Source organism: Elephas maximus, chromosome 4 (assembly GCF_024166365.1).
Source record: "Elephas maximus indicus isolate mEleMax1 chromosome 4, mEleMax1 primary haplotype, whole genome shotgun sequence".
NCBI lineage: Eukaryota > Metazoa > Chordata > Mammalia > Proboscidea > Elephantidae > Elephas > Elephas maximus.
This window is the reverse complement of record NC_064822.1, coordinates 105,420,142-105,432,840: the sequence shown is the minus strand read 5'-3', so window position 1 is coordinate 105,432,840 and position 12,699 is coordinate 105,420,142. Positions and strand designations below refer to the sequence as shown.

Below are 12,699 nucleotides of genomic sequence, written 5' to 3'. Positions count from 1 at the left end.
TTTTAACCACTCCCAAATACCCTGTTCAGCTAAACCAAAGCCATTGCTGTTGAGTCGATTCTGACTCATAGCAACCTTATAGGACAGAGCAGAACTGCCCCATGGAGTTTCCAAAGAGTGGCTGGTGGTCTGTTGACCGTTTTGGTTAGCAGCCCTAGCACTTAACTACTATGCCACCAGGGTTTCCAAATACCCCATAAAAAAAAAGGGGGGGGTGGAATAAGATTTTATGTTTGCTTGTCCCTCATTGCTACTTTTGTTTTAGGGGAATGAATCCATAGTTGCAAAAACTACAGTGACTGTTCCCAATGATGGTGGGCCCATTGAAGCTGTGTCCACTATTGAGACTGTGCCATATTGGACCAGGAGCCGAAGGAAGACAGGTCTGTTGGGTGTGTGGCTAAATTGCCTGTGTAAAACAACTGGTGAAATTTGAGACAGTTGATATCTTAGAAAGAAGTCTCCTGAGGCAGGAATTAGATGTATTGGGTAGTTTCTTACTGCCGCTTAAAGAGGACCAGAGAACTGCTTGTGTTACGCTTTACCTTTGGATTGCTAGCCTTGGCCTTGCCAGCTAGTGCATAACTTTTGTTTTTCTTTAAGCTGTTTTTTTGCATAGCTGTTGATACTTACTTTTGGTTATGGTTACAGAGTATGGCTTATCTACCGATTAAAATTTGGGTTAAAATTCAGAAGGAACACAATACTGAAGATACAAAGCTTAAAGTTGCTTGTTCTCTAGGTGCTTTACAACCTTGGAACAGTGACTCCACCCTGAGCAGCAGGCAGCTGGAGCCCAGAACTGAGACAAACAGTTCCAGCACACCACAGAGTAACGGAGGGATGCGCTTGCATGACTTTGTCTCTAAAACGGTAAATCTAGGATTGCTCCTTTTCTTTTGGGCACAACATAAGTTTTTTAATTATGAAAGTAGTAATTGTACACTAGGAACAAATTTAAAAGATTTTGAGTGTTATAAAGGTAAATGCAGTTTTCTTCCTCCCAGTCTAATCTCATTCTCCAGGGGTAACTGCTGGTGACAGAAGGTATGTGTCTTTCCACTCTGTGAATAATATTAAAGTAAACAACTTTTCAGAAGCAATCGTGTGTGCTTTTTAGTGATTCATGTTTACATTTTATGTTTGAGCATAGCACCTTAGATTTTCGAAATGTTTTAACTTTGTATCATTTGATTTCCTTATGAAAACTGAAGTAAACTGAGGCTTAGAGGAGTTAATTGACTTGTTTGAGTCATATGACAGTTAGTGGCAGATTTAACGTCTAGGTTTTCTAAGTCTTTGTCAATAAATTCTACCGCTCAATGCTGCTGCCTCCTAGCTAGCTGCATGACGTTAGGGAAGTTATTTAATCTCTTTTTGCTGTGGTTTCTTTATTTTTAAATGAAGAAAACAAAACCCACTTTATAAGATTATTGTGAGAATTACATGAGTAAATATGTGTAAAGATCTTAGAAAGTTGTTTGGCACATACTGAGTGCTCAATAAATGTTAATTGATGGTGATGATAATCTTGAACAGGCAGTCCCTGGCTTGACCCCCGTGTTCAAGTTAAAAAGAACCACATTTACAACGTTCCTTTTTTTTGCTTTTTAATATATCTTTATCATTAGTAATATGTACTGTGTACAGTGTTGCAGTGCGTAATTTGCTGATGTTAAACCATTCTCAAATGTTCACTCGCAGATGTTCAGTTTTATGAGTTACTGTTCACAACACCACCACAGAGCATACTGTGGCTTGGTCTACCATGAACTCGGTGTTAGGAGTTGTAACAGAAGGTTGGGCAGTGTTCAACGACATATGACAATTGAGCTGTATACAGCCCAACAGCCCACTTTGTTGACACAGATGCTGACTTCATTGATACTGATAATAATGAAAACTAAAAAAAAAAAAAATAAGATATTTGATTTACGTCAGAACCGACTTACGATGAAGTTGTCAGAACAGAACCCTGTTGTAAGTCAGGGACCTACCTGTATTTCATACTACTCTGTACCTTTTGCCCCGTTTTATCCTTAGGTTATTAAACCAGAATCTTGTGTTCCATGTGGAAAGCGGATAAAATTTGGCAAGCTATCCCTAAAGTGTCGAGACTGTCGTGTGGTCTCTCATCCAGAATGTCGGGAACGCTGTCCTCTTCCCTGCATTCCTACCCTGATAGGAACGCCTGTCAAGATAGGAGAGGTATGACTTGTGGGAGCCATCCTTGTGCTATGGCTTCTTTAGGCTTTCAAAGACTTAATGTTAGGTTTTGCTCTAAAATTAATGATGTTAAATATGTATCCCTTCCACAAATAATGAATAGAAATTATAAAATGTTAACTTGTAGCATAGTTTTGGCTAGGTTTGTCTGTTTAATAGCCTTTTAGAATCAAACTCCTTTACTCATTTCCTTCTTCCTTTCCCCTCTTATCCTCATTCTATCTATCTTGGAAAATTTGAAACATACGCAGAAATAGAGCCAATATTGCAGTTAACTTGCAGTACCTGTCACTCAACTGCAGCAATTACTAACTTGCCCAATCTTGATACACTTGTCTCTTCTCCCAACCCTGTCCAGTTTTGAAGCAAATCCCAGTCATCATATAATTTCATCGGTGAATGTTCTTTTATGTTAGAGATATTCCATATTAAGCTATCAAAATTAGGTTGCCTATTCCTGAAAATTATTTAAATCCATTATTATTTATTTTACAAACAACTTTAGCAAGAATCAAAACAAAATGACTGCTGATACCAACCTCTAAGCAGAAAAAATGTTATTTTTCCCTGATCTAATTCCGTGCATATAATTTTTTAAAATGAGTTTTCTATACTCTAATATAGAACCATGCACTTCTCCCCTCCAAATAGATTTGGTTCATGATCAACTGTGAGATGTGTTAAGTACTTTTTTTTTTTACTAAAAATAATTAAAGTGAAAAAAGTTTTCCTTTTTTAGAGTAATAGATTATATTAAAGGCCATATCTGTAATCTCATTATTGCTTGCTCTCTGATGCCCTTGCTTGAGTAGGAAAGATGAACGGGGGTAGAGTTACAGCTGGTGGTCTTATTACTTGTTCATAGGAGAATGTGGTGTATATGACCATAAGTCATTTCTGGTGTGGAGGTAGGAAAAAGAATTGAGAGTCTCTGTTCTCATACATGTTTTGGGAATGGAATTTTAAAGTGTGCATGATGTCCTAGCCTGAGTATTAGTCTGGAGATTGGTTTCTTTACATTTGGTATAAATAATGATTTCAGACTCTTCCCCTTCTAGGGAATGCTGGCAGATTTTGTGTCTCAGACTTCTCCAATGATCCCCTCCATTGTTGTCCACTGTGTAAATGAGATTGAGCAGAGAGGACTGACTGAGGTAAGAGTCAATCCCAAGAGAGGGCGAATTTGTTGTTTGTGTTAGTAATTAGGAGGTTCTTAAATAAAAGTATCATTTTATGATAGGAAGGCCTGTATAGGATCTCAGGCTGTGACCGGACAGTAAAAGAGCTGAAAGAGAAATTCCTCCGAGTGAAAACTGTACCCCTCCTCAGCAAAGTGGATGACATCCATGCTATCTGTAGCCTCTTGAAAGACTTCCTTCGAAACCTCAAAGAACCACTTCTGACGTTTCGACTGAATAAGACCTTTATGGAAGCAGCAGGTAAGGGCAGATCTTAATACCTGAAAGTAAGTTTCATGAAGGTTGGAATTTTTCACTCTTCTGTTTACAGACAGTCCCTGGGTTACAAATGTCTGACTTACGGGCAACTCCTGTGTAAGAACGGACTGCCATAAGGCCTGTTATATTAAAAATTTGTGTTAAATAGAGTGGTTTATAGTAATGAACACATGCACTACTTTGTGATGCTCATGAAAATATTGCACAGTTTGGAAATGTTTCTTAAGTGTTTTATATGCATAAAATATGTACTATATATTAAGACAAACATTTGACTAACTGAGACTAAATAAGAATCATATGTACCTGTTCCAATTTACCTACAAATTCAACTCAAAGACAAATAGGAGGAGATCTCGTTTGTAACCTGGGAACTGTCTGTACTACTTTATCCCTGTGCCTAGTACAGTGCCTGAAACAGTAGATGCTCAAATAGTTTGATGAATGAATAACTGTATACAGTGTTCCCCATGCTTGTCATCTTCGTATCTAAACTTATTATCTAACTTCCTATCTAAACTGTATTCCTTGTATTAAGTATTAATGGAGTTTTTTGTTCTTTTTGCTTTTTATTTATTTATTTTTTGGTCAGTTCTTAGGTTGTTCTTTTGAACTTGGCACCATCTTTCATTCCTTTTCCCCACACCCCATGTCTAATTCATTGGTGAATCTTATCCTGCAAAATGTATCTTAAATTTGATACTCATCACTCCTACTACTACCGCTTTTAACATTTCTCACCCTGAAGTGTTATAAGACCTACTAGCTGATTTCCTATTTCTACTCTTGTCTTCTACAGTATGCTCCTCATACAGAAGCTAGAGTGGTCCTTTTGAAATTTAAATTAGACATTGTCCCTTCTGTCCTCAGTATTCTTCAGTGGCTTATCTTCCCATCAGTCAGAATAAAACCCAGTCCTTAACGTGACTCAAAAGGCCCTATATGATTCAGTTCCTGGTTACATCGCCAACATAATTTCTTTCAACATCCTTCCCTTCTTTCCTTCCTCTCCAGTTACACTGTAATCCTCGCAATTCTTAGAACATACCAAGCCTACACCCTGCCGTGAGGTCTTCACATTGTTATTGACTCAGCCAGGAACACTCTTACCACTGATACTTGCGTGGTTTGCTCCTTTACTTTTTTTAGGTCTCGCTTCAGGTGTCTTATCTAGAAACACCTCTTCCTGACCACCTTGTCTAAAATAACAGCTCCCATTTGCCTGCCTTATTTTCTTTATCTTATGTATCACTGCCTGATACATATTTGTTTTCTTGACTCACTCTTCTAATAGAATGTATGTTCCATGAGGCAGAGACTTTGTTTAGTTTTGCTTTATTCCCAGCATTTAGAATAGTACTTGCCACATGGAAGGCCCTCAAATATGTTTTACAAATGACCGGATACCTTCTTGATAATTGTAGTCACTGCAGTTACGTTTCTTCTTAGCACATGGGTTGCCAGCTGCTTTCCTAACTGCAGAGCTGATTTTTTTTTTTAAAGCTCTGACTTCCAATATTGAGCTGTTGGCCAGTATCCTGCTTGTTAATGAAACTAGAGTATGATGTAGACATGAACCTAATCAGAAGTTTCAAAAGCTTACTGTATGGATGAGACTTTGTGGTCGATAACTTGGAAGCCCGCTGTCAAGGGAAAGAAGCCTAGGCCTCTTGGTGCTTTCTTTTCATTTACAGAAATCCCAGATGAGGACAACAGCATAGCTGCCATGTACCAGGCTGTGGGTGAACTGCCCCAAGCCAACAGGGACACATTAGCTTTTCTTATGATTCACTTGCAGAGGTAAGCACAGCAGACACTGGTTTCTGGGAGTTAGGGAGTTTTTCAAGGTGAAGATAACGTGGGCTGGGTGTTAGGAAGGGAGCACGAGGGGTGAATTGTTTTCTTGTAGAAATATTTTGGTCTGCGTTTAAGTGGAGGAGGCGTCTTCTAATTTAATACTCTTTTGCCTAGAGTGGCTCAGAGTCCAAACACTAAAATGAATGTTGCCAATCTGGCTAAAGTTTTTGGCCCTACAATAGTTGCCCATGCTGTGCCCAATCCAGACCCAGTGACAATGTTACAGGACATCAAGCGTCAACCTAAGGTAGGCAAGAGTGAATATATACGAATTTGTATAACAAGATAAATTGGGAATAAGATTTATTTGTCCATAGGATCTTATATGGAGAGAGAACACTGGGATGTAAAGCCCTGAGCTTTGGAAGTTTGGTAACATATTTGGTGGCTTTTAGGTGGTAGAGCGCCTGCTTTCACTGCCACTGGAATACTGGAGTCAGTTTATGATGGTGGAGCAAGAGAACATTGACCCCATGCATGTCATTGAAAACTCAAATGCCTTTTCAACACCACAGACACCAGATATTAAAGGTAAGCCCTAAGGAGCACTTGTTAAAGGACATGAGCTCTCTCTCTAGTTTTGGGCATGTGCCCTCTCCCTGCCTTTGTTAGAGCTGTTTGAAATTCACAGTCTTCAATAAAAACTGAATTTATTTTGAAAATCCTAACACTAAAGAAAAATTTGTACAGCTGTACCATTCTAATAACTTTTCACTTTTCTGAGTTCTCCTTCACGTTCTTTATACCCATGTAATTTTATATAGATGTAAGAAACTTTTTCTTTTTTTAATAATAGTTTAGATACAATTTGTTCTTATTTCACACAGTATGTTGTGAGAATCTTTTCTGTGTTACTGTATAGTTATTTTATCATTTTTATGGATGTAAGCTATAATTTACTTTAATGTTCTGTTGGGTATTTTTCAATTTTTTGTAATTAGTAAATAATGCAGCAGTCAACATTATATGTGTATAGCTTTTTTCTCTCTACTGATAAATTCCCAGGAGTGGGCTTGCTGAATTAAAGGACTTGATTTTTTTTTTTCTTTTTATCTATTGTGTTTTAAGCAAAAGTTTACAAATCAAGTCAGTCTCTCATACAAAAAGTTATACACACCTTGCTATGTACTTCTAGCTGCTCTCGCCCTAATGAGACAGCACATTCCTCCTCTCCACCGTGTATTCCCTGTGTCCATTCAACCAGCTCCTGTCCTCCTCTGCCTTCTCATCTTGCCGCCAGACAGGAATTGCCCACATAGTCTCATGTGTCTACTTGAGCCGAGAAGCTCACCCCTCATCAGTATGATTTTCTGTCTTATAGTCCAGTCCAGTCCCTGTCTGAAGAGTTGGCTTTGGGAATGGTTCCAGTCTTGGGCTAATAAAGGGTGAGGGGACCATGACCTCCACGGTCCTTCTAATCTTAGTCAGACCATTCAGTCTGGTCTTTTTACGAGAATTTGAGATCTGCATCCCACTGTTCTGCTCCATCAGGGATTCTCTGTTGTGTTCCCTGTCAGGGCAATGATCAGTGGTAGCCAGGCACCATCTAGTTCTTCTGGTCTCAGGCTGATGTAGACTCTGGCTTATGTGGCCCTTTCTGTTTCTTGGGTTCATGATTACCTGTATATCTTTGGTGTTCTTCATTTTCCTTTGTTCTAGGTGGATTGAGACCAATTGATGTATCCTAGATGGCCACTTGCTAGCGTTTAGGACCCGAGACACCTCTCACCAAAGTGGAATGCAGAACATTTTCTTTTAATTTTTATTGTGCTTTAAGTGAAAGTTTACAAATCAAGTCAGTCTCTCATACAAAAATTCATATATACCTTGCTATATTTTCCTAGATGCTCTCCCGCTAATGAGACGGCACACTCCTTTGTCTCTACCCTCTATTTTTGTGAAGGACTTGAATATTTTTTATGTCTCTTCCTTCATATGTTTCAGCAAATTGATTTTTTTTAAAGGCTTTGGGCAATTTATGTTGCCACCAACAATGTCTGAGTTGGTTGGTTTCATTCTAACCTCACTGGTATTGAGGCCTGTTCTTTCATCATTAAAAGTTCCTTTTCAAGGAAGTATATTGTTTCTTCTAGTATAAAAAAAAAAAAATTAGTATAGGTAAGACCAAATGTTCAGATATTAGATCTATGATGGTTGGAGTTGGAAAATAGCTTAAACCAGATACCAAATGTCAGCTATTCATTGATTAGCTGCGTGCATGGTTCAAAAGATACACTAGTGGGTTACGAAATGATGACACAAGTGATCTCTGGGACTTTGTTAAGTCTCTGAGTTCAGCTCTTCAGTGCTTCACAGGGTATTCAGCTTAAAACTGGCCACGTATAAGGGTGCTTTCTTTTTTCCTCCTCTTTAAAAATATTTCTAAACTTTGATAATAGTGAGTTTGCTGGGGCCTGTGACCACTCCTGAGCATCAACTCCTCAAGACTCCTTCGTCTAGCTCCCTGTCACAGAGAGTCCGCTCCACCCTCACCAAGAACACTCCCAGGTATGGAGAATTGGCCTTCTTAGGGCAATAAAAGGTGACTGCTTCCTCAGACTTCTTTCCCATCGTGTTGAAGCTTATTGAAAGAAAAGTTGGACTTTTTTAAAAAAAGGTCTAAAGAATCTTTACTGTCTCCCCTTCCTCATTTCAGGTGACCTTTAAGAGTAGCTTACAGCATAGTAGCATCTAGAATTTCCTACTTTTAGCTGATTGTATCAAGTGATGCTATAGTTGCTTTTATTCAACAATTTTTATAGAATACTTTTTCATGTCATTCTCTTTTTCTTTAGATTTGGGAGCAAAAGCAAGTCTGCCACCAATCTAGGACGACAAGGCAACTTCTTTGCTTCTCCAATGCTCAAGTGAAGTCATGTCTGCCTGTCAAACTTCCCCAGCATTTACCGACTGCAAGAAAAGGGCGCACCTGTACTCTCTGCTCTGCAGCCTCCTGTACTCATTACTACTTTTAGCATTCTCTGAGCTTTTAATCAAGTTTAATTGTGCATGAGGGTTTTATTAAAACTATATGTATCTCCCTCTCCTTCTCTTCAAGTAACATATCAACACCTTGTGGTGGTTGTTTGGAACTTTTAGGTGGGAGATCTTTGCAGGGGTGGAAGCAGTAGTATGGAATTCATTGTGATTCTTCTTGGGGGAGGGGACTAGGGGAACATCCTTTGGCATAAAGCCAAATGCTGCTCATGGAATGACCTTTCTCTGGTGTTATTTAGAACTAATTTCCACAAGACAATGATAGAAACCCTACCTCTTTGGTAAGACTGGCTTGTCTTAGGGTAGAAGGTGGGAGGACAGAGTAAAGAAAAGGGTTGGACGGGGGATTTAGAATGGCTCCCCCTGAGAACTCAGTAGTTCCCTTTCTCCCATTTTGAGTTGAGCTGTAACATGGAGAGCCTTCATAAAAATGGGGTAGGGTGAGGTTGGAACTAGTGATGAAAGTATGCTAAGCTTTAATTTGGATTGATTAACTCTTAATAGTGTTAATAGGCACAGCCTTGTAAATGTGATACTAAAACTTGTATTTATCTCTAATGGGCCTCAGGCAGGACTTTGGGTTTGGTTGAGGTCAAAGCCAGTTTGTTCTAAAGTTGAATTCATTCCTGATGCTTGACCCTGCTCCATCTTTACCTTGTCCACTAGAGCCCTACTTCTAGAGGTCAGTGTGCTGTCTGTTTGGCATCCCAACTAACTATTAAAAGTAGGCTGTAAGGGAAGATTGTCAATATTTTGTGTGGCAAGAAAAGCCACAATCATTTTGTCTTTGCACTTTGGATGCCGAAATCTTCTCGTGGAACATAGCCACATCTCCCGTGGAACATAGCCACATCTAGATAAATGTGAGCTTTTTCTTATTTCCATTATATGTCTATAAAGATGATTTCTTGTATAGAATGTTTCTGACCCATATTGACCCTTGTCTGTAAAACACATATTTGGAAAAAAATAAATAGCTTTTTCAAAATGAGCATGAGGTTGATTTTCTTGTCTTGGGAAACTTTCCAGGCCTTTTAGAAAATATTTTCCTTTCATAAAGTGATTTGAGTTGATTGTTCATCTTTATTTCCCATTCTCTGGACCCACCCAACCTTACTACCACCAGGAGATTGCCTCTTCATTTCTTATTCAGTCTCTTTCGTTATCCACATTGGAGTCTCAGATTTGTCCTGTGGCTGTTTTCCTCTAATTTGAATAAACTAAACAACAAAGTTTTTAAACAAGTCTTTAGGGACCAGAATAGTGTAGATTAAAAAAAAAAATCGACTCTGGCTGGCTGACTGCCTGGAACATCCTTCACTGCTGGAAGTGACTCTGGAGTGAGCTGGGATGATTAACTGAGGGCACCTGCTCTTGGAACTCTGACGCTGGTGAACAGAATGTATCTGAGATTGAGTGTAAACAGTTGCAGGCTTAATATGTAACTATGGAGAGAGGAGGCAACTTACTGGCTTTGTTCCCAGGAGGTGGCAGCTCTCACAGCAGGTCCCATCTGCCTCAGCAAATTGACAGAGGATGGGTCCCATCTCCCCTTACTCCCCTTCACACACACATCCCTGCTAGGTTTTTTTCTGTTTTTAAACTTTGTCCTAGATGCTATCTTCTCTCATGTTTGCAAGCCTAGTGTTGGCCTGGCTCCATATTTGCTGTTCTGTAGTATCTCCCCAAGGTGCATTTTAAGTCACTAATGTAGAGGAAGTAAATGGATTGTATAACGTTAGTGAAGGCAAGACTACCCTATGCAGGAACTGATGGCCCATTAGCGAAAAAGGAAATGGTCCTGCGTGTCAAATGTTGGCAGACAGTTGTTCGGTTTTTGGGCTAGGCCAAGAGATCTTAGCCATGAAAATAATTCTGATATTAGCTAAGGGAAATATATACCTACCTTCAACTTCTATAACAGTGCTTCATGTGGAACAGCTTGACTCTCGAGGGCTTTCTTGATTAAATTATGCTTCCCAATTGGACTGGACCAAAAGCAAAGAAGTTTCCGGGATAAAATGAATGCTTCAAAGGTCAGCGGAGCAGGGGCGGGGGTCTGGGGAAAATGGTTTGAGGGGACTTCTATGTCAATTGGCAAAATAATTCTATTATGAAAACATTCTGCATCCCACTCTGAAATGTGGCGTCTGGGGTCTTAAAGGCTAACAAGCGGCCATCTAAGATGCATCAATTGGTCTCAACCCACCTGGAGCAAAGGAAAATGAAGAACACCAAGGTCACACAACAACTAGGAGCCCAAGAGACAGAAAGGGCCACATGAACCAGAGACCTAAATCATCCTGAGACCAGAAGAACTAGTTGGTGCCCGGCCACAATCGATGACTGCCCTGACAGGGAGCACAACAGAGAACTCCTGAGGGAACAGGAGATCAGTGGGATGCAGACCCCAAATTCTCATAAAAAGACCGTACTTAATGGTCTGACTGAGACTAGAGGAATCCCGGCGGCCATGGTCCCCAGACCTTCTGTCGGCACAGGACAAGAACCATCCCCAGGACAAGAACCATCCCCGAAGACAACTCATCAGACATGAAAGGGACTGGTCAGCGGGTGGGAGAGAAATGCTGATGAAGAGTGAGCTAATTATATCAGGTGGACACTTGAGAGTGTGTTGGCAGCTCTTGTCTGGAGGGGGGATGGGAGGATAGAGAGAGAGGGAAGCTGGCAAAATTGTCACGGAAGGAGAGACTGAAAGGGCTGACTAATAGGGGAAGAGCAGGTGGGAGTACGGAGTAAGATGTATGTAAACTTATATGTGACAGACTGATTGGATTTGTAAACGTTCACTTGAAGCTTAATAAAAGTTAATAAAAAAAAAAATTATGCTTCCTTGATGTGGAAAGGGGTCCATTGCTTTGAAGTGGCTGTCACCCCATCTGCTCTCAACCCTTTCTGATCCTGCCTCTTATTTCACCTATAATATGGTTTAACTTTACTATCCCACTTGCTAATAACCAGAATCTTTAAACTGTGGTGTTTATCTCCCTTCTCCATCAGTCTGTGTAAGACTCCTGAGTTTGATGTTTATTTCACTGGGCAAGCATCACATGGTTTGATTCAGCAGCAACAATTTGTGTTTATTACTAGATGTTTAATTATTTCCCCTCCCTTAAGAAGCTGAATTCATTGCTTGCAGCGATAGAGGGGCGGGGGAGGGGGAGAATGTCTTTAGGAAATGGCCATGAGATTTTATGTCTTGTGCAAGAAGATACCTGAGTTTCAATTAGGAGGACTATAGGGTGCTCAATTAATTTACCATGGAAAAAAAGGCATTTTTGGCCGGGAACTGAACCTGCTTAAATTGTTGGGTAACACAAATGACAAGGAGAGCTGAATGAGTGCAGGAACAAAGACTATCATGCCTGATGTTTTTATTTTGTTAAGGTGGAGCCTACCTGCTCACTTCAAACTTCAGATGTATGTGTGTGTGTGTGTGTGTGTGTGTGTGTGTATATATGTATCTATATATGATACATGACTTTCTATTGGAGAAGTGTTTGGAGGACCCTCTGCTGTGCCCGGTATGCTGAGTGGTTTTCTTAATCATGCATCACCTTTTCTAAGGCTCTCAGCATGAGCAGGGAAGGAGCTGTTGTGGAAGTTCAGATTTGAGAAGCAAGGGTAGTACAGAGTTCAGTGTTAAAGTCGGCACAGCTCACACAGTAGGTTCTCGATAAATGTGCTTTGATGATAGCCCTGGTGATGACTCAGATTTCAGCCACTGGTGTGAAAAGCTTTTAAGCATGCAGAGTTGGGGCATGTTAGCCATTGTGCTTTTAATGTAAACAGGGTGTGGAGAATGGCCACTTAACCTAAGAACTTAGTAATTTTTTTTTTTTTTTTTTATCTGCTGCCGAGGTAGCTGGTATATTTTGTAAATAAGTAAAGGCACCAGGCCAGGAGGTTCCTAAGTGTAATTTATTAGACACTGATTCTCAGAGCGGTATTTGTTGATGGTTTCTATTCACCAAGTCAGGTGGAAGACAGCTTGATGTCACCAGGAATAACCTTGTAGTGTGTGGGAGCTTTGTCCTCTGCAGTCATGTGGGATGGGGAAGGAAGCCACTTCTCAGGGCCTTGTAGTTGGAAGCAGGGATTTTTCCTTTTGTCTTCCTTCTCCCTCTATAACTCTTGCCAG

The 12,699-nt window shown here is 40.1% G+C and overlaps 1 protein-coding gene across 3 annotated transcripts in view; it reads left to right on the top strand.

The window, feature by feature from the left end:
• RACGAP1 (Rac GTPase activating protein 1) overlaps nt 1–9,497 on the top strand; it is a 32,900-nt gene extending 23,403 nt beyond the window's left edge. For all 3 annotated transcript variants that reach the window (XM_049883083.1, XM_049883082.1, XM_049883081.1), the window contains 10 exons: nt 266–383; nt 743–873; nt 2,044–2,208; nt 3,285–3,380; nt 3,467–3,665; nt 5,378–5,483; nt 5,655–5,787; nt 5,936–6,071; nt 7,940–8,048; nt 8,336–9,497. In XM_049883083.1, the coding sequence (XP_049739040.1) occupies nt 266–383; nt 743–873; nt 2,044–2,208; nt 3,285–3,380; nt 3,467–3,665; nt 5,378–5,483; nt 5,655–5,787; nt 5,936–6,071; nt 7,940–8,048; nt 8,336–8,411 (1,269 nt within the window). In that variant the 3' untranslated portion in view covers nt 8,412–9,497. The remainder of the gene's footprint in view (nt 1–265; nt 384–742; nt 874–2,043; nt 2,209–3,284; nt 3,381–3,466; nt 3,666–5,377; nt 5,484–5,654; nt 5,788–5,935; nt 6,072–7,939; nt 8,049–8,335) is intronic.
• The last annotated feature ends 3,202 nt before the right edge of the window (nt 9,498–12,699 follow it).